At 40.1% G+C, this 17,250-nt stretch overlaps 2 protein-coding genes across 3 annotated transcripts; both read left to right on the top strand.

Moving 5' to 3' along the window:
- The first annotated feature begins 3 nt into the window (after window positions 1–3).
- rrm2b (ribonucleotide reductase M2 b) lies at window positions 4–6,820 on the top strand. The gene is made up of 9 exons (XM_034200905.1): window positions 4–308; window positions 733–897; window positions 1,261–1,377; window positions 1,544–1,677; window positions 2,334–2,428; window positions 2,549–2,682; window positions 3,114–3,218; window positions 5,567–5,680; window positions 5,900–6,820. Exons 1-9 carry the CDS (start codon window positions 261–263, stop codon window positions 6,050–6,052), a joined length of 1,065 nt encoding a protein of 354 aa, XP_034056796.1. The 5' UTR covers window positions 4–260; the 3' UTR covers window positions 6,053–6,820.
- Window positions 6,821–7,014: 194 nt separating this feature from the next.
- mtdha (metadherin a) lies at window positions 7,015–15,098 on the top strand. Of its 2 annotated transcripts, XM_034200903.1 has the most exons (12): window positions 7,015–7,439; window positions 8,297–8,395; window positions 8,588–8,699; window positions 8,938–9,105; window positions 9,553–9,603; window positions 9,872–10,045; window positions 10,721–10,798; window positions 10,908–10,979; window positions 11,189–11,316; window positions 11,927–12,037; window positions 12,125–12,221; window positions 12,324–14,804. In XM_034200903.1, the coding sequence occupies exons 1-12, from the start codon at window positions 7,101–7,103 to the stop codon at window positions 12,377–12,379; spliced, it is 1,485 nt and encodes a 494-aa protein (XP_034056794.1). In that variant the 5' UTR covers window positions 7,015–7,100; the 3' UTR covers window positions 12,380–14,804. The 2 variants fall into 2 exon arrangements, with proteins under 2 accessions (XP_034056794.1, XP_034056795.1); XM_034200904.1 differs by lacking the exon at window positions 9,553–9,603 and having other exon boundaries at window positions 12,324–15,098.
- The last annotated feature ends 2,152 nt before the right edge of the window (window positions 15,099–17,250 follow it).

Genomic DNA, 17,250 nt, shown 5'->3' on the forward strand with positions numbered 1-17,250 from the left:
AGAGACTGCGGTATGATGATTTTAGAAGAGTTATTAAAGTCGATTCATACTGCTGTTAGGCTTTTATTGTTGTGGTTTTATAATGTAGCATGTCTTGTGTATGAACACTAGAGGCGCTACACTCCCTCTGAGTCAGTTTAAAGGGTTAGACAACAAAGCTACAGCTGCTGTGTTCACTGTCCACACAAGGTTATGAGACGGAGTAACAGATAAAAGCACCCCGAATGACATCGACAGGGAAATAATAATCTTTACAGGAAATGGACCTAATGAATATACGTCGGCAGTCTGAACATCTTAAAGAACCGGTAAGCATGTTCAATACATCACTCGGGAGTAGCATGAGAGCTAGCAAGACACTACGTAACGTCAAAAATAAGCTACACTGCTGTCAGTTTACCGATAAAGAGAGGCGTTTGCTACATAGACATTTGTTATTGTTAGTTGAATAAATATGATTTTAAATGTCATACACTTGACTTTTCTACTCATGTAAGCTAATGTTCATCAGTAATGTTTTAGATAACGTTTACAAAGTTTAATTAAAACTGTTTTGAATATGTATAAATTATTATTATTTAAGGTGGGGAGGTGTATTTAAACTGGTTGTAATAATGTGTTCTTTGGTTGGACAGGGAAGAGTATAATGTAGATAATATATTTATTTAAAAAAAATACTATATCAATGGTGAGGTGACATGTGTTTCCTTGGTGTGCTCTGGCTCTTTGTAGAATGGCATCAAAGAGAAAGACCCAGACTGTCAAAATGGTACAGAGAAAGAGGAAGAACCTTTGCTCCGGGACAACCCCAGACGGTTTGTCATCTTCCCCATCCAGTACCCCGAGATCTGGAGGATGTACAAGCAGGCTCAGGCCTCCTTCTGGACGGTGGAGGAGGTGGGTTTCAGTTTTACTACCAAGAAAATACAATGGCCTGCTTAAGGGAAAGTTTTCTTTTAAATGTGGTTACATCACTTTGAATTACATGTAATTCAATGTGCTGTATAAATTAGAATGTGCAGTATATTTTTAATTTAATGTAAATGAAATACTACTGTATTATTGCATTACATTATAAAAGTTTCTGTTTTATTTTCCTGGCTTCCCACAAATAAGTACTTATGTATATGTTACAGCCCCACGCAAAAACAAAACTATGAGAGACACTGTGTCATCCTCCAAGCCTGTTATCATGGGGAAAACCTCATTAAGACGCAGCAATATGACAGAAGATTGTACTGATGGTGTTGCTTCTTTCAGGTTGATCTATCCAAAGACTTGCCACACTGGGACCGTTTGAAACCTGGGGAGAAACACTTCATCTCCCATATCCTCGCCTTCTTTGCTGCAAGTGATGGTATCGTCAATGAGAACCTGGTGAGGGATTTTGGATGTTGCATACGTTTGTAGATTGTGTGCCTTTTTGGAATGTTTTCTGTGTAAACAACAGATGGCACTAATGGATTCAGAGCATGATTACACTTTACACAAAGATAATGTGCCAGGGTTATAAAAAAAAAAGCTTGTTGTTTTTGTCTAACAGGTGCAGAGGTTCTGCCAGGAGGTGCAGGTCCCTGAAGCACGCTCCTTCTACAGCTTCCAGATCCTTATAGAGACGGTTCATTCAGAGATGTACAGCATGCTCATCAACACATACGTCAGGGACCTGAAGGAGAGGTTAGTTTTGTTTATGGTCCCATCCTGTAAGATCCTGGAAGACAAACTTTCATGAAGGTGACTGTTGAAAGGTTAATTTTAAGCAATTTAGACTAGTTCAGTTTTTTGTGATGTAGAAAATGAGCATCAAATCAAATTACACAGATTGTGGCTCGATGAGAAAAAACTAACATTTAAGCAAATAGAATATAGTTAGATGGTAAAGATTGTCTCAGTGCATTTTGAGAAAGTGCATAACCATATACAGACAACTTCTTATGAAGATTCAAATCCAACCGTTAGATTTGCACCTGTTTATCACGGGCTAGGTCTACTCCACTTTAGTTGCATTCCCAGCTGCATCAGCTTTGATGTGCCTACAGTTTAGGAAGATAACAATCTCATAGCCTGTTGATCAACAGGCTATTCAAATAAAGTATTAGAACCATACATATTTTTGCTGCATTTCTTTCAGTCTGTACCTTTACAAGCTTTCCACTTTTTAGTTTTAAGCTAATACTTGATTTGGATTTATTTGTTGAGAATTGTGTGTAAAATACTGCACTTCCTGTTGACATGCAAAAAAATGATTGAGCTATATATATGTACTGTATTTGGTCTGCTGAGGCTATATGTTTGAAGAAAGTAAGTCAAATGGTATACTATGTGTGTTTCAGGGACAACTTATTTAACGCAGTTCAGACATTGCCTTGTGTGAGACGAAAAGCAGACTGGGCCCTCCAGTGGATAAATGACAGCAAATCGTCATTTGGTGAGGAAGATGCAACTTCTAACCATCATATTGTTAATGAAATTAAAAGGAGAAATTCTCGCCTAGAGGAGCTTCTTGTTATTTATAGCTAATAACAGGTTTGACACTTTCTGTCCTCAGCGGAGCGCCTTGTGGCTTTTGCGGCAGTCGAGGGCATCTTCTTCTCTGGCTCTTTTGCTGCAATCTACTGGCTCAAGAAGAGAGGACTAATGCCCGGCCTTACCTACTCCAACGAGCTGATTAGCAGGGATGAGGTGAGATGAATTTACAATCAAAAGACATGTTTAATCAAGGGAAGCTGGAAGAAAAGAGGGATCTCGGACTACAAATATAAAATCATAGCCAGTTTCAGGATCAAGTTTAGGTTTACCGAACATCTTGGGCACACTTGCGTAATGGTTAGGCTGTGTAGACAACCACAATGATGATGCATGGAGCAAAGAGGATATTACGGCAATGAAAGGTGATGAAATAAAACGTTTCTTGACCTTTCTCAAAACACAGATTGGTCTAGGTTTGACAATTGTTAGAAACATCTGGAATAATTTCCAAAACAAAAAAATGTATAGCTCTTTAGTTGTGTTTTTTAAAAATATTTTAATATGGAAATGGTGCCTATATCTTCAATGGATGTTTTTCTCTCTTTCTATCAACTACTCTGACATGTATACTGATGTGTTTTTAGGGTCTGCACTGTAACTTTGCCTGCCTGCTGTACAGCTACCTGGTGAAGAAGCCATCAGAGGACAGGGTGAAGGACATCATCACCAAAGCTGTGAGCATTGAGCAGGTAATCAGCTGATGTTGGAGAGATACACTCAACCCAGACCACACATTATCATTTGTGTAAACATACAGTTAATTTCTGCTTGTTTGTTACTGATTGCTTTGTTTATATTGATTACCATTGCTTTACACAAGATACGATTAGATTTACATTATATGAAGTCTAGATCTAATTACATCTAGACTTTTCTTTAACATATTTTAATAATAATAATACATTTTATTTCTATAGTGCTTTTCTTGAACCCAAAGACGCTTTACATTTGGGAGGGAGGGTAGACAAACAAAACAAAAACAAAGCCAAAAAGGAACAAAGAAACAAAACAAAACAGAAAAGCAGTCAGGAGGAAGTTGTTGAGGAGGGGGGGCGGGGGGCTTATGGATACAGAGTTGAAGAGGTGAGTTTTGAGGCGGGACTGGAACAGGGTGAGGGACTCAGACTCACGGAGGTATTGGGGGAGGGAGTTCCAGAGCTTCGGGGCTGCCACAGAGAAGGCTCTATACCCGAAGCTCCGGAGTTTGGCCTTGGGGATGGAAAGCAAACCGGCTGAGGTGGATCTGAGGGACCGGGGTGGTTGGTAGAGGATGAGGAGGTCAGTGAGGTAGGGGGGGGGCCAGATGGTGGAGGGCTTTGAAAGTGAGGACCAGGAGTTTGTAGTGGATGCGGTGTGAAACGGGGAACCAGTGGAGTTCTTTGAGGACCGGGGTGATGTGATGCCATGATTTGGTGTGGGTGAGGAGTCTGGCGGCTGCGTTCTGGACACGCTGGAGTCTATTGAGGGATGTAGTGCTGATGCCGTAGAGGAGTGAGTTGCAATAGTCAAGGCGGGAGGAGATGAAGGTGTGAATGAGTCGCTCAGCTGCAGGGCGGGTGAGGGAGGGACGGAGTTTGGCAATATTGCGGAGGTGGAAAAATGAGGTTTTTACAACTTGACGGATATGGGGCTCGAGGGAGAGGGGGGGGTCAAATATAACGCCACGGTTGCGTGCTTGGGTGGAGGGGGAAACAGGGGTGCCATCAATGGTAACTGTCAGGTTGGGGGTTTTGCTGAGGGTGGATTTGGAGCCGATGAGGAGGAGTTCAGTTTTATTGCTGTTGAGTTTGAGGAAGTTGTGTTGCATCCAGGATTTTATTGCAGTCACACAGGATTCAATGTGGGTGAGGGGGGGGTTGTGGGGGGATTTGGTGCTGAGGTAAATCTGTGTGTCGTCAGCGTAACAGTGAAAGTCCAGGTTGTATTGGCGGATAATCTGACCAAGGGGGAGGATGTAGATGATGAAGAGGAGGGGGCCGAGTACTGAACCTTGGGGAACACCTTGGGTGACTGAAGCTGTGGCAGAGGAGTGGTTGTTGAGGGAGATGAAGTGGGATCTGTCGGAGAGGTAGGACTGGAGCCACCTGAGTGCAGTACCTTCGATACCGTTGTCCTGGAGTCGGGTAAGCAGGATGGTGTGGCTCACGGTATCGAAGGCTGCACTCAGGTCGAGGAGGATGAGGATGTTGAGGGAACCGGTGTCAGCAGAGGTGAGGAGGTCATTGAGGACTTTGATGAGGGGCGTTTCTGTGCTGTGGTGGGGACGAAAACCAGACTGAAGGGGTTCAAAAAGCTGGTTGGTTTGGAGATGGCGGTGGAGTTGTTTGGAGATAATGCGTTCTATTGTTTTTGAGAGAAAGGGGAGGTTGGAGATGGGACGGTAATTACTGAGGGAGGAGGGATCCAGACCGGGTTTCTTGAGGATGGGAGTGACAGCAGCAGTTTTGAAGGCAGAGGGAACGGTTCCTTGGGACAGGGAGGAGTTGAAAAGGTTGACAAGGTAGGGGCAGAGGATGGGGAGACAGGACTTCAGTAGAGGGGTGGGTAGAGGGTCAAGGGAGCAGGTTGTGGGTTTGGAGGAGCTGATCAGTTTGAGTATTTCAGGGGGGGTAACCAGAGTGAACTGGGAGAGGCGGCCGTGGGGAGGAGGGCTCGGGAGGTCCAGGGGAAGGTGACATATTGGGTAATTGAGAAATTGTCCAGAAGGGAGGAGAATTCAGAAGCGAGTTTGCAGGTGGGGGAGTCCATGTGGATGTTGAGGTCGCCGAGGAGTAACAGACGTGGGGAGAGGGATGAAGCAATGGTGAGGAGTTCAGTGAGATCAGAGAGGAAGGAGGGGTGTGGTTTGGGGGGGCGGTAAATGAGGATAACTGTCAGTGAGGGAGGGGCTTTGAAGGCGAGGAATTCGAAGGATGGTACTGAGGGGAGGGTGAGTTCTGTAGTCCGGATGTTGTGGTTGTAGATGACAGCCAGCCCACCACCACGGCGTTTTTTTTTTCAATGTTTTTTACACAACACAAAATATTTTGTGTTGCAGGAGTTTCTGACGGAGGCCTTACCAGTTGACCTAATTGGAATCAACTGTTGTCTGATGAGGCAGTACATCGAGTTTGTTGCCGACCGGCTTCTTGTTGACCTCGGACTGGCCAAGGTAACTTTTTATAAAAAATACATAAATGGTTATTACTCATTGAACCCCTTTATACTGTTGTGGCTGCTGTGTTAAAGCAGAGGAACCCTGGGTTGAGAATAATTGAAGTACAACCAAAGCAATATAATGCTTTACACATTATCTGACAAAATAAATCACGATGAGTTGCGGTGTGAAAAAGTGAATCATTTGACTAACCTTTTCTCTCCTTTATCTAAGGTATACCTATCTGAAAATCCGTTTGACTTCATGGAGTCCATTTCACTGGAGGGGAAAACCAACTTCTTTGAGAAACGAGTAGGGGAGTATCAGAGGTTTGGAGTTATGTCGAGCATGACAGACAATGAATTCACTCTGGATGCAGACTTCTGAAAAGGAAATAAGATTTTGTTACATTTGACTATTTATTTATTTTGTTAAAGCAGTTATTGACTAAAACTGACCTAAAGTCTTGTTACAATACAATCATGGAACTACAAAGGACAAATTAATGATTGAAAGGTTAAAGCTGCACTCGTCCTGCAGACATTTACAACTCTTGGGGAATAGGGATTATTAGACCTGGAGTTAATTATCAGTAAATATTGTTTGCAAAGTGACATAGGGTGAACTAATGGATCCTTCAAGGCCTGCTCATGGCTTTTCTTTTTTTACCTTGGCGTACCACAGTTTGGTTACTCAACTTTATTCATTGATATACTGTAGTTTCATACAAACCTGGTGCCTAAAGTTCTTCACATGCACGAACTTAACGAAAACCATAATAACATGTTAAAAATCTGTTTTTAAAAAAAAGATAAACAAACACTGGGGATAATAAATGATGACAACAATTTTTAAATCTAAGGCTATAATATCACTCCAAAATTAAAAGCCAGGGTTAAAGAAAGGTTTTCATTTATTTTCACAATACAGAAAGCTTGCTATTTATAGCCAAAGGCAGTCAACTCCACAGTTAAACATGAATGTGTGTGGTGATGAGTGATTATTCTGAACCTCATTGGAAATGTAAAGATGGTTAATATTATATTTAATATGTTTTATCGAGATGCAGTTCTGGCAACTGCCTTTTATGGTGGATTGTTAAAACATGAACATTGTCATTTTTATTGTACAATAAAAAATGTTTTTTTGTAAAAACTGAAATGTCCTTTTTTGTTATCAAAATGTAATTGTGATGAATGTTCTGTTCAACACAGCTATCAAAGAGGCACATTTATTTCACAGATAATGTTGAGATCATAGGGTTGAGATTCAAATGCTCACAATAAATCAGTGTCATATACTGCGTAGTGTAGTTTTATAGTGATTTATCCATCAGTCAGATTATATTAGCCACTCCTCCGTTAGCATACGGATGTTGGTAATGATAGCTGCCTGACAGCAGTGAGCTAGCGCTAGTGTTTCGTGATTTGGAAAGATGGCTGTGGACTTGCGAGGTTTTGCTTTGGAAAAAGCCGAGCTGATTTCCAGCCGCTTGAAAGTGCTGATTTATTGGGGACAAGACAATGTCCGGGCTCAGTTCGGGGTAGATTTGGGTCTGAAGCCTGAAGTGTACCCGACTTGGGTCATCCTATCTACGGCCGCGGTGGGTCTGTTCCTGGTACTCTCACTGTCCTGGGCCGCCGTCTGTCGCGGTCTGTTTGCTGGGGAAAAGCGGGGATCCCCGGTTCCCCAAGGCAACGGTGAGCCAGGCAAGGCCAATTTGGCCAAACCAGAAGAACCGAAGAAGAGGAACAAAAAGAAAACGATTGAAAAGGTGGGCAGGGTTTACGAGCTGCTGAATCACGGTTTATCAGAACAAGTGCGTCTATTCATTGATGTCTCTTAACACAATTAGCCCTAAACAAAGTGTTCACTCAGTTAGCATAAGCTAGTTTATACATGTATAGTATACTCATTATTTATCAGTAAAGTTGAAGGTGACGTTAGGTAGCCAGCGTTGCTTTCTCATACATCACTGACTAGCTAAAGCCAGCATTAGCCAGCCCACTTTGTTTACACAACAACAAAATATCTATGACCATCATGTGACCTACTTTCAAAAATACAGAAATAAACCAGTTGGCTAAATATACAATGAATCATGGTATCTGGTTCTAGAATAGGATGCTAACTAGCTAGCTGATATAGCCAACTGACAAGCCACTGGAGCTAACTAACGGTTCATGCTAACTCGTTAAATTTGATCGTAGGCCAACAACTATAATATAAAACACACTGTACTTAATAAGCACACTGCTTGCCTTCACACGTCTAATTAAAAATGGTACTTGTAACGTGAACATGGCATGGTTTACACAGCTGCTCTGAAAGCTGTGAACTTAGGTCTCTATTCGACTACAGCATTGTGGTCAGGTGTAACACGTCATGTTAAATGAAACACCATAAATGCATCCTGTGTACTAGTTTAAGAAGTCTCAGTGGATTCAAAAACGTTGATGGGCAATTTTTGTATTGTACATTTATGAAGTATACTCCAAAATAAAAAACAGTTAGTTAGTTTATTCTACAAATGATCTGAAATGAAAGATGGGTTAACAGACTTCAGATTAGTTTTGTGTTTGCTGAATGGATCATCAACACGTTAATTTGTTGTCTGTCTTTCTACCCCAGAACACTCACTCCAACGGACAACCAGTGGCTGTAGCACAAGAGGAAGTTAAAGTAGTCGTGGTTGTCTCCAAGCAAGCTCCTCATATCAGAACCGAGAAGGTATATTTGAGAAGCTGTTGCCTAAATGAAGCGGAACCGATGATGAGCGGCAGACAGTTTTATGAGACAGTTTTGTTGTTTAAATGACATTTACCTGGCATGGCCTTATTAAAAACAAAGCTACATAATATAATTGTTCTTATAGTTCGCATACTTTATTTCAAACTAACTTTTTATTTTTTCCATAAACAGGTGTATGAGGTACAAGCCCCGGTGCAGGTGAAAAAGAACAAGAAGAAAACCAAGACAATTGTGCAACCTGTCAAGCATGTGTCTAAAACTGATGGGAAGGAAACTGATGATGGTAAGACTCATTTTCTCTTTTCTTTATATGACTTGTTTGTTTGACCTCGTTCTCAGTATTCCCAACTTATTTGACCTCTGCAGTTTTTTGATTCACCTACATTTACCATTCAGTTTACCTGTTCCAAGGAATCAAACAAGTTTCATCCCCAGTCAACCATCTAACATACTTATTTATCATTGCATTGCAGATGGTAAGTCGCCTAACCGTTTCAATTTTGTTTATTTGTTTCCACCAGGTGCATGGGAGACCAAAGTTAGTAACCGAGAGAAGAAACAGCAGCGCAGGAAGGACCCGGGCTCTGAGGACTCTGGTAGCCCAGGAGGAGCGGAGGCTCCCAAGAGCAACGCTGAGGCACTTGTGGCCACAGCACCTACCAACACCAAGAAAAACAAAGGAAACCACGGTACATAGCAGTTTGACGAACGTTTATTTAAGATGCAATAATAACCGTCTAAGCTGGGTGTAAATTCCAGGAGGGGATTCCTCTGGTACTTATATCACCGCCTCTGCTCAATTATTTTGTATCCCTGTTGAAGAAAGGATGTACCTATCCTTCATAGTGATTATGGGATAATTCAAATAGCGATTGGATCCCCTATGTGTCCACATGAGGAAAGCACAAGGCAAGAGAGTGAAAATATTGCGCTACTTTTTTTTGTAATTGACCAACACATAGTTTCACAGTTATAAATTCACAGTTATTCTATAAATGTTACTTTATAGGCTGCAGGGAATATTCTAGATAATGTAAGAGTCTATATGTGGAAGTTGTTTATATTCCTGAATTCAAAAAGATTTCCCTCATATCTAGAAATATTGTATATTACTGACACATATTTATCTCAAACAGACTCCCTGCATTCAAAAGCCACTGGAAAGGGGGATACAACTACTGGAGCTGGTAAAGACAAAGATAAACTATTATTCTTTAGTAACTGAGATGAAGTTACTGGAAAACGATGAAATAGATTCCTTTTTTAAATGTTGATTTTATTACATGAGATGGAGGATATACATGAAGATGATTTCCTGGGTTTGGTAACCAAACAAGCCTGTAAACAATGGTTTTAGAATCAGTAATCTCAGCTCTAAATTACAGAATCTGCTGTTAGACTGTAGATTGTCTCTGTTTGACAAAACTGACATTTTGACTCTGTCCATGTCCTCAGTGACGTCCAGCCGCAGAGAGGAGCCTTCAGTCAATGGAGGAGGTTGGACTGACATGTCTGTTAAGATCCCACGTCAGATGGGTGCTATGGACGGACCTAAGTGGATTGCCACCACCACGGCAACACAGTACAGGGCCCCACCTAAGCCTCAGTCCTGGGGACAGGAGACACAAGGTACATCCTCAACCTGGGTAGACCTTTTCACTACAGAAATAAACATTGATCATGATTGTATGACAGCAGAAGTTACAATGCTCCATTCATAATTGAAGACTGTGTGCAACTGTGCCCTCTGCTGGACAGATGGGGCATAGTCATGGCATTTATAAGGATTTGTACCATGGTTAAAACGTATTCTAGCATTTGTAGAGTTACCTTGTTAGCAGGAGGTGAAATAATTTATTGAAAGTATAAAATTAAATCAACAGTTCACTTAACAAAGACACCAAACATTAAAATAGAAATTATAACTTTAAAAGGTGATATACACTAAGGGGTTATTTCCTGGCCAAGACCTTTGTCTATTTGGTGAATGTCAAGGGGTTTACTTTAAACACAGCAAAACACAATACAGTTGTCATATGGGAACTGAAATGTATTACAATGAAATAACAATATGATAAAATCTGCCGACAGTAATACATCAGTTTGTAAGGCTGTGGAAGGCGTTTTTAGGGTTGAGGTTTGCTGAATGACAGCATTATGGTTCTCCATCTACCCTGACAGTAGGAAAAAAAAAAAAATTTTAAGGAGTTATTGGATGTTGCCAAACCTGATATTAACTGTTTGTTTGCCAGAACAGCATTCCAACCATATCATTATAATGTCTCTGTGTGTTCTCGCCTGCAGCATGGAGTAGCATTGATGGCCGTATAAAGACTGACCCAAACCCTGTGAACTTCTCCATGCTGGGGCTAAACACCACAGGTTGGTATTGTTATTAAATGTTAGTCTTTTAGCAATAACTAATTTGTTAGGTTTTTCCTTTATTTTTACCTCCATCTCTCTCTTAATCACCTTCTGACTTTTTTGTTAGACTCAATATCAAACTCAATGGAGCTGCAGTGGGCGAGGTGCCCTAGTGTTGATGATGAATGGTCTGGATTCAGTGAGTATTTCAGCAACCGTTTCATACAGTACATACTTCTAATACAGCAGATAATAACAAGTATATGCTGCAAAATAATTGAGATGATTTGTAATCCAAATTTTTTAAATGTAATAAACGGGGAAAGTATCCATTACTCAAAACTAACATACTTGTGAAATTGTATTTATTGTATGTTTTGTCCAACCGACATCCTGTGTTTTCTTTAGATGGGATAGCAGCTGCAGACCCCAGCTCTGACTGGAGTGCCCCGGCAGAGCACTGGGGAAACTATGAACAGCCCCCTGTGATGGAGACGCCAGAGCCTCCACTGAAGGAGCAGCCGGCACCCAACAAGGTTTCACTGCCAAATCACACACATGGATAATCACATCTGTTAGAGATTTAATGTATCCCTTTATTTTAAAGGTCCCATGACATGGCCATTTCTACTGATCATAATTCCATTGTTGAGGTCTACTAGAATAGATTTACATTGTTCAATGTTCCAAAATCACATTGGTTTCTCATACAGTATCTCTGTATAGTATGTGTGTATTCACTCTCTGTCCTAAACGGCTTGTTGGAGCTCCTGCCCTCCCTCCCTATGAGCCCACTGTGCTCTGATTGGTCAGCTCGCCCACTCTGTTCTGATGAGTCCACCACCGTTACAGCGGAACATCAGTGATTATGTGTTACAATGGCGTTAGCAACCAGAAAATGACACCAGTAATGACAAACAGATGAGAATGCTGCGTGTGGGTTTGTGACTTTGCAGACCGTTTATATGCATACAAAGCTACATAACACACAAGGGGACGTGTAATAACCGGAAAAGCATGACATGGGACCTTTAATACAATTTTAAGGAGGCTTTTTAATATTCTTGATTTATCCTTTTTTTAATTGCTTTTCTGCTCAAGACACAACTGTTAACTAATTGTATACATTTCTATTTGTTTTGGAAGGTATCCGAGGATGAGAAGGACGCTGATGATGTCGCCGGTGGAGCCGCCAAATCCAAGAAGAGCAAGAAAAAGAAGAAGAAATCAGATGAGGAGGCTGCATCTGGGGCTCAGGCAAGTTAAAAAAAAACAGAAAGCGGTCAGATTAATATCTTAGTAGTTTCCTGTTTTTGTAATTGTATTGCATTTCTTTGGTTGTAGATGGTGAGTACAGTTCCTTTGGTCAATACACCCAAACCCCAAGAGCCTCCTGTGCTGACGTCAAAGAAGCAGAACCCGAGCATATCCTCCTCTCAGAGTAAGTGTCCATAGCTTCATATTCACTCACATGGATGAAATAAAGCAATACTAAGATGGTACTTAAAAACGTGCTAATGTTAATTTGTGTATCTACTTGCAGAGAAGGCTGAGCAGACTGCGGAGCCTCCAAAGGGCTCCCAGAAGAAAAAAGTTTGACAGGAAACATGAGGTCACATCACAGGTCCATCTAAAACATATGCAAATGATTGTAAAATGTGTCACATGCAATAATTACAAGGTACAGAGTTTCTTTCTGAGCTACATTAACAGTTTAACTACCAATACAAAGAAGAACAAGCAGTGAACATCCCCTGCTTGGCTAAATACAGTGATGAACCGTGGTCCTGTGGACTTAAATCTTAACTAATTTGCACTATTTGCTACACTGCGACCAGAGTGGAGTTTCAGGCAAGGTGGAAAGTGGAGGTACATGCTTATGTAATTATTTGTATGGCATCAATAGTGTTATTCCCTCCAAGAGTGTATGTTTTAACCCAAAAAAAGAAACAAAATACGGGTTTTATTTTAATTTGTTGTTATGTGAACATTTAAGTTACAAGATAAGCATACATTTTGCTCCCCAGAATATTGCACTTTGTTTTGTTTGACAGTGTCTGCCCTTGTATCAATTACTGAAATGTGTGTGAGGATAGGTTCAGATTTTTTCATTTTAGTACAACATTTCCATACCTGTACGGATATTGATAGAAAGTTGAGGGTTGCTGTAATCGGACCCCCTTTGTGTGCTGGCCATGATGCGATACCCTTAAAAAGCTGCAAAGTTAGAAACACAAATCCACACTTATTGTTCTGGGCAAAATATCAATCTAGATTATCTGAAGCTAGCATGAGGCTTAAGCTTTTCTTTTTTTTTTCCGAAGTCATGGCTTTATTAGTACAACATTCAGCCTTTGTGTTTGCCACGTTTCTGAGGTGTGAGTTATACTTCCTGACAGTCAGAGCTACAAAACCCTGACGATAAAACTACATACGACTGCCCTGACAAAGGCATTCTCCGACTTCTGAAGCCTCACATTAGTTTTGACACAACTTTAGCCAGCATTTTTTAACAGCAAAAAAGCATTTTGTACATTGTTACTCAATCTATGAAGGTATCACTACATAGACGATATGGAAAGAAGATATTATTATAGTGACCTATTACTCTTTCAACGTACATATGAGTGTTGTGTTAAGATAGGTCTGTCTATCCTTTAAGTAACATCTCCTAAAACTGTCATTTGAGTACCAACACTTGTTTCCTGTAGGCTGTGTAGTTTATAAATGCTGCTTTTAAGAAGAAGGGCAGCTGTTATCAGGTTGTTTCACAGCAGAAAAAAAAAAATGTTAGCGTTAGAAACCTCTCCACCTCTTCACTGTCCTTAAGAGCGGTGGTAGTATGTCCCGTCCTATCATACCGTCTCCACAATATGGTTCGATACACCGAGGCCTGAAACTGTGATGACGAGTTTGAGCACAGACGTCTGAACAAATATTAACTCATCAGATTTTGATCAGCTCAGATTATTTCTTCTATAGAGAGCACAGTAACTGATATGAACCACCAGGGGGCAATGTATTGTGAAGAAGAGCGGTTGTGGGAATATCCCATAAAGCAGTCAAAATATTGAGTACCCTCCGTCCACATTTATCATTTTGATTGTGTCTGTCTTTATCCAACTAGACTGTTCGTTAATTTTTTAGAGACTGAATGGTCCTTTCTGCTTTTTAAAAACGGTTTCTTCCAGTTTTTGTGATAGAAAAAGAGCCACGCCATATGTACAGATTGTAAGGGCTTTTTCCAGTCCTGTGATTGCACTGTGCTAAAGGCTATATTCAGTTCCTTTTTATGTCAAGACATTGTTTTTTACTTATTTTTTGCAGAATGTAAAATGTGAAATTCCTTTTGATTAACCTAACTCCCCCGGATTTACGATGGGGATTTTTTTTACATAAATTAAGAATGAAGACGTACATAAAGATATGATATGGAGCAGCTTTAATTCAACATCGAAGTTGTTTTTAAACAAGACAAACACAATTACACATATTCAAGGAATTCAATTCCATTGCCTTAACCTGTAGTTGTATAGAACGTGCATGTTTTTATAGTTTTCAACCAATTGCAAGCTTTGATGTCTGAAATTAATTTCATCTTGCATGACTTTGATAAAAGTACTTGTGTACACAAAAATAAATGAATGATCTCTTGCTTTAACTGTTGGTACCACTCAGTGTATATAATCTAAGAGCTTTTTTTTAATGAGACAAGTGGCAGCTTTTTTCTTTGGGAATCCAACAACAGACACTAACATGAGTCTGTTGTTGGAGGTCGGAGAGGCTTTGTGCATCGAGGTGTTGATCAGCATATATTAGTGAAGCTGATAGAACAAAATGATACTTCGCTGTGGCTTCAGGCGCCCTTTTGTGTTTCATTTCTACTGATGATTAAATGGATTTAATCTATTTATTTATATAATTGTCTCTAGCACATTGTTATGTGAATGATTTGGTTTATTAAGGAGATACAAAATGATATTTATATGTTTGTTTGGTACAAATAAATGAGAATTGCTTGATATCACATTGTCATAGAGATGCATCTTTTGTCTTGTAATGCTGACACAACCTATAAATGTGTTAAACCAGTGAGGGAATTTACACACAACAACACGTAATTATCATTTTCACCTTTCCTTAACAGGATATTGAAACCTCAATGTTTGAAATCAGAGAGATCTGGGGATTTAATCACACACATATTCCTCACACAACAGGAAAATCTGGCCAGATATTATTTAAAACAAATTGAAAAATGCAGAGCTTTGTTTCTTCTTGTGTAGTGTGTACCCCACATAAAGCCGACTTACCAACACTATAGTTTGTGTCTCTTTTCTTGAGGCTTAAAGCTTTAGAGTAACACAACAAAATGATATATTAAAAAGAGGGCTTGAGGATAAAATGTTTATATTATAGATGACTTTGACTTTTACATCCAGAGCTCCTCAGGCTAATTATATTGTTGTATATGTTGTCCTGCACTGATGATTCTGCCACCTTTTAATCATGTTTTAATGCCAAGATAAACTTAAAGAAGGACTAGGGGGCATTTTAATGCAGCAGAAAATGACACGCAAGCCATTCTTATACAAACGTTATTTTCTTCCACTGGTCTCTAGTTTTTATGTATTCTGTCAAACTAATCCCAAATCTATGATTAATCAAATATGAGGACTCGCTATGTTTATGTTTATTTAGGATCCCCATTAGCTTATGCTCTTGACAAAAGCTACTCTTCCTGGGGTCCGACACTTAAAACATCATTAACAACATCATCAACAATGTCATCCAATTTCAACATCAAACTCAGCCAAGGATGAGTGCACAAGACAGCCACCAGTGTTATGGTGAACATCTGTGTCAGCAGCCAGCCCCTGGTAGCAGTGCCCCTCCTGTGAGGCCAAACCGCTGCCCAAGTCAATGTAGTGAGGCAGTCGCATGGCACGCTCAAATCCTGACCTCCTTCATCTCATCAGCCTCTCCATCTCCTAAATCTCAGCTCTTTTAGGATTTACCCGTTTTTAATCTCCCAAAAACTCTGACTCTCACTGTCCATTCACCTTCACTTTAGGGGGATATCAGGTTTTTTTCTCATTATTCTTCCCTGCCAGAGGATTATTGTACCCTCTTTCTTGTTTGTTCATATGACAGTCAGATATATTAATAGTAAAGGTCACTCTCTAATGGATGGTACTGCAGTTGCTCAAAGCCCTGCTAAAAAAATCACTCGCTAATGCCGTTTCAAAAAAAGATTCATCAAAGGTCCCTGTGTCTGAAACCCATAGGCTTCACATATTGCAATGCTGAACCAAGTTAGTATATTGTTATGAAATTATACAGCCGAACTAACAAACCAGTTCACCCAAACACTGGCTTTGGGATTGTTTTGCAGCAGGTCTGAGAAGAAAAAGATTAAAAGGCTTTGTCGTTATGTCAGAGCTCTCTCTCTACTCCAGTTTAATATTTCATAAAAACTCTCTTTGATGGAAACGGGTTGAAGCTGAAGAAAATGGACCATCAGCTTGAGATATCCTCTTCAGATTGTGTTCCAGCATTTAAAGAGGTGGCAGTCTGGTCAGTATTAAGTCATGGCAGGAGAGGAAAATCCCCTAATGTGACGATGATGCGGTCCACCCACCAGAGCTTAGTGTTTGGTCACCGGCCCATCTGTCAGGCCTGATCCTGGATGTTTGCTCCGACAGAGAGAGAAACTGACATGAAATTAGAGATGTGCCTCTTGTTCAAACACGGCATTAATACACAGCAATCTTTAGTCATTTACATTGAGACAGATATTCAAAAAGAATGGTGACATCTCAGTAGGTTTCATTGTATTACCTCATGTCAAGAATATATCGATTTATAAAAACAGGACACTGATTGGTCATCCGGCCTAATTTTAAGAGTATGTCCTTTGCTTTATGAAAAGTGTACACAGATTTCACTATTTATTATAGTTTTTAAATACAATATGGACATCACAGTAACATTATAGTTGTATAACACACTTTCTGGCAAAAAACTGAACCCCAAAGATGCATCCAACTTGACAACAATACATCCAGAGATACCACATATGTATCCACAAAAATACAACTACAAAATGCAAGTGTGTCCATGGGTGTACTAGATTTGAGATCAATGTTTTATTTGCAAGAATAGAGGACTGATCTTCCACATTTGTTAACCCTCTCTTCTTTCTCTTCTCTGTAGGCCTACTGTGTGCAGTATTCCAAGGGTGACACAATATATCATTCTAGAAACTCCTAAAAATCACTCTTAAACACAAGTTAATGCAGGATTATACATCATATAAAGATAACATCAGATTAGGAGGTTTTAAAACTAGATTTAACTTTACTAAAACATGGCCTCATGATGAAGTGAATCTAGAACCGACTTGAGACCCATTTCTATTGTGCATAAATAGTGCATTTTCTCAAAGAAAACATAGTCACAATTTGTCA

This window comes from Gymnodraco acuticeps, unplaced genomic scaffold, assembly GCF_902827175.1.
Source record: "Gymnodraco acuticeps unplaced genomic scaffold, fGymAcu1.1, whole genome shotgun sequence".
Taxonomy (NCBI): domain Eukaryota; kingdom Metazoa; phylum Chordata; class Actinopteri; order Perciformes; family Bathydraconidae; genus Gymnodraco; species Gymnodraco acuticeps.

Excerpts from the sequence above, each read along its gene's own strand:
- rrm2b (XM_034200905.1), top strand. The coding sequence starts at position 261 with ATGGACCTAATGAATATACGTCGGCAGTCTGAACATCTTAAAGAACCG. Across the intron at positions 1,378-1,543 it reads GTATCGTCAATGAGAACCTG|GTGCAGAGGTTCTGCCAGGA; the intron begins GTGAGGGATTTT and ends TTTGTCTAACAG. Across the intron at positions 5,681-5,899 it reads TTGACCTCGGACTGGCCAAG|GTATACCTATCTGAAAATCC; the intron begins GTAACTTTTTAT and ends CCTTTATCTAAG.
- mtdha (XM_034200903.1), top strand. The coding sequence starts at position 7,101 with ATGGCTGTGGACTTGCGAGGTTTTGCTTTGGAAAAAGCCGAGCTGATT. Across the intron at positions 8,396-8,587 it reads CTCATATCAGAACCGAGAAG|GTGTATGAGGTACAAGCCCC; the intron begins GTATATTTGAGA and ends TTCCATAAACAG. Across the intron at positions 10,980-11,188 it reads TGATGAATGGTCTGGATTCA|ATGGGATAGCAGCTGCAGAC; the intron begins GTGAGTATTTCA and ends TGTTTTCTTTAG.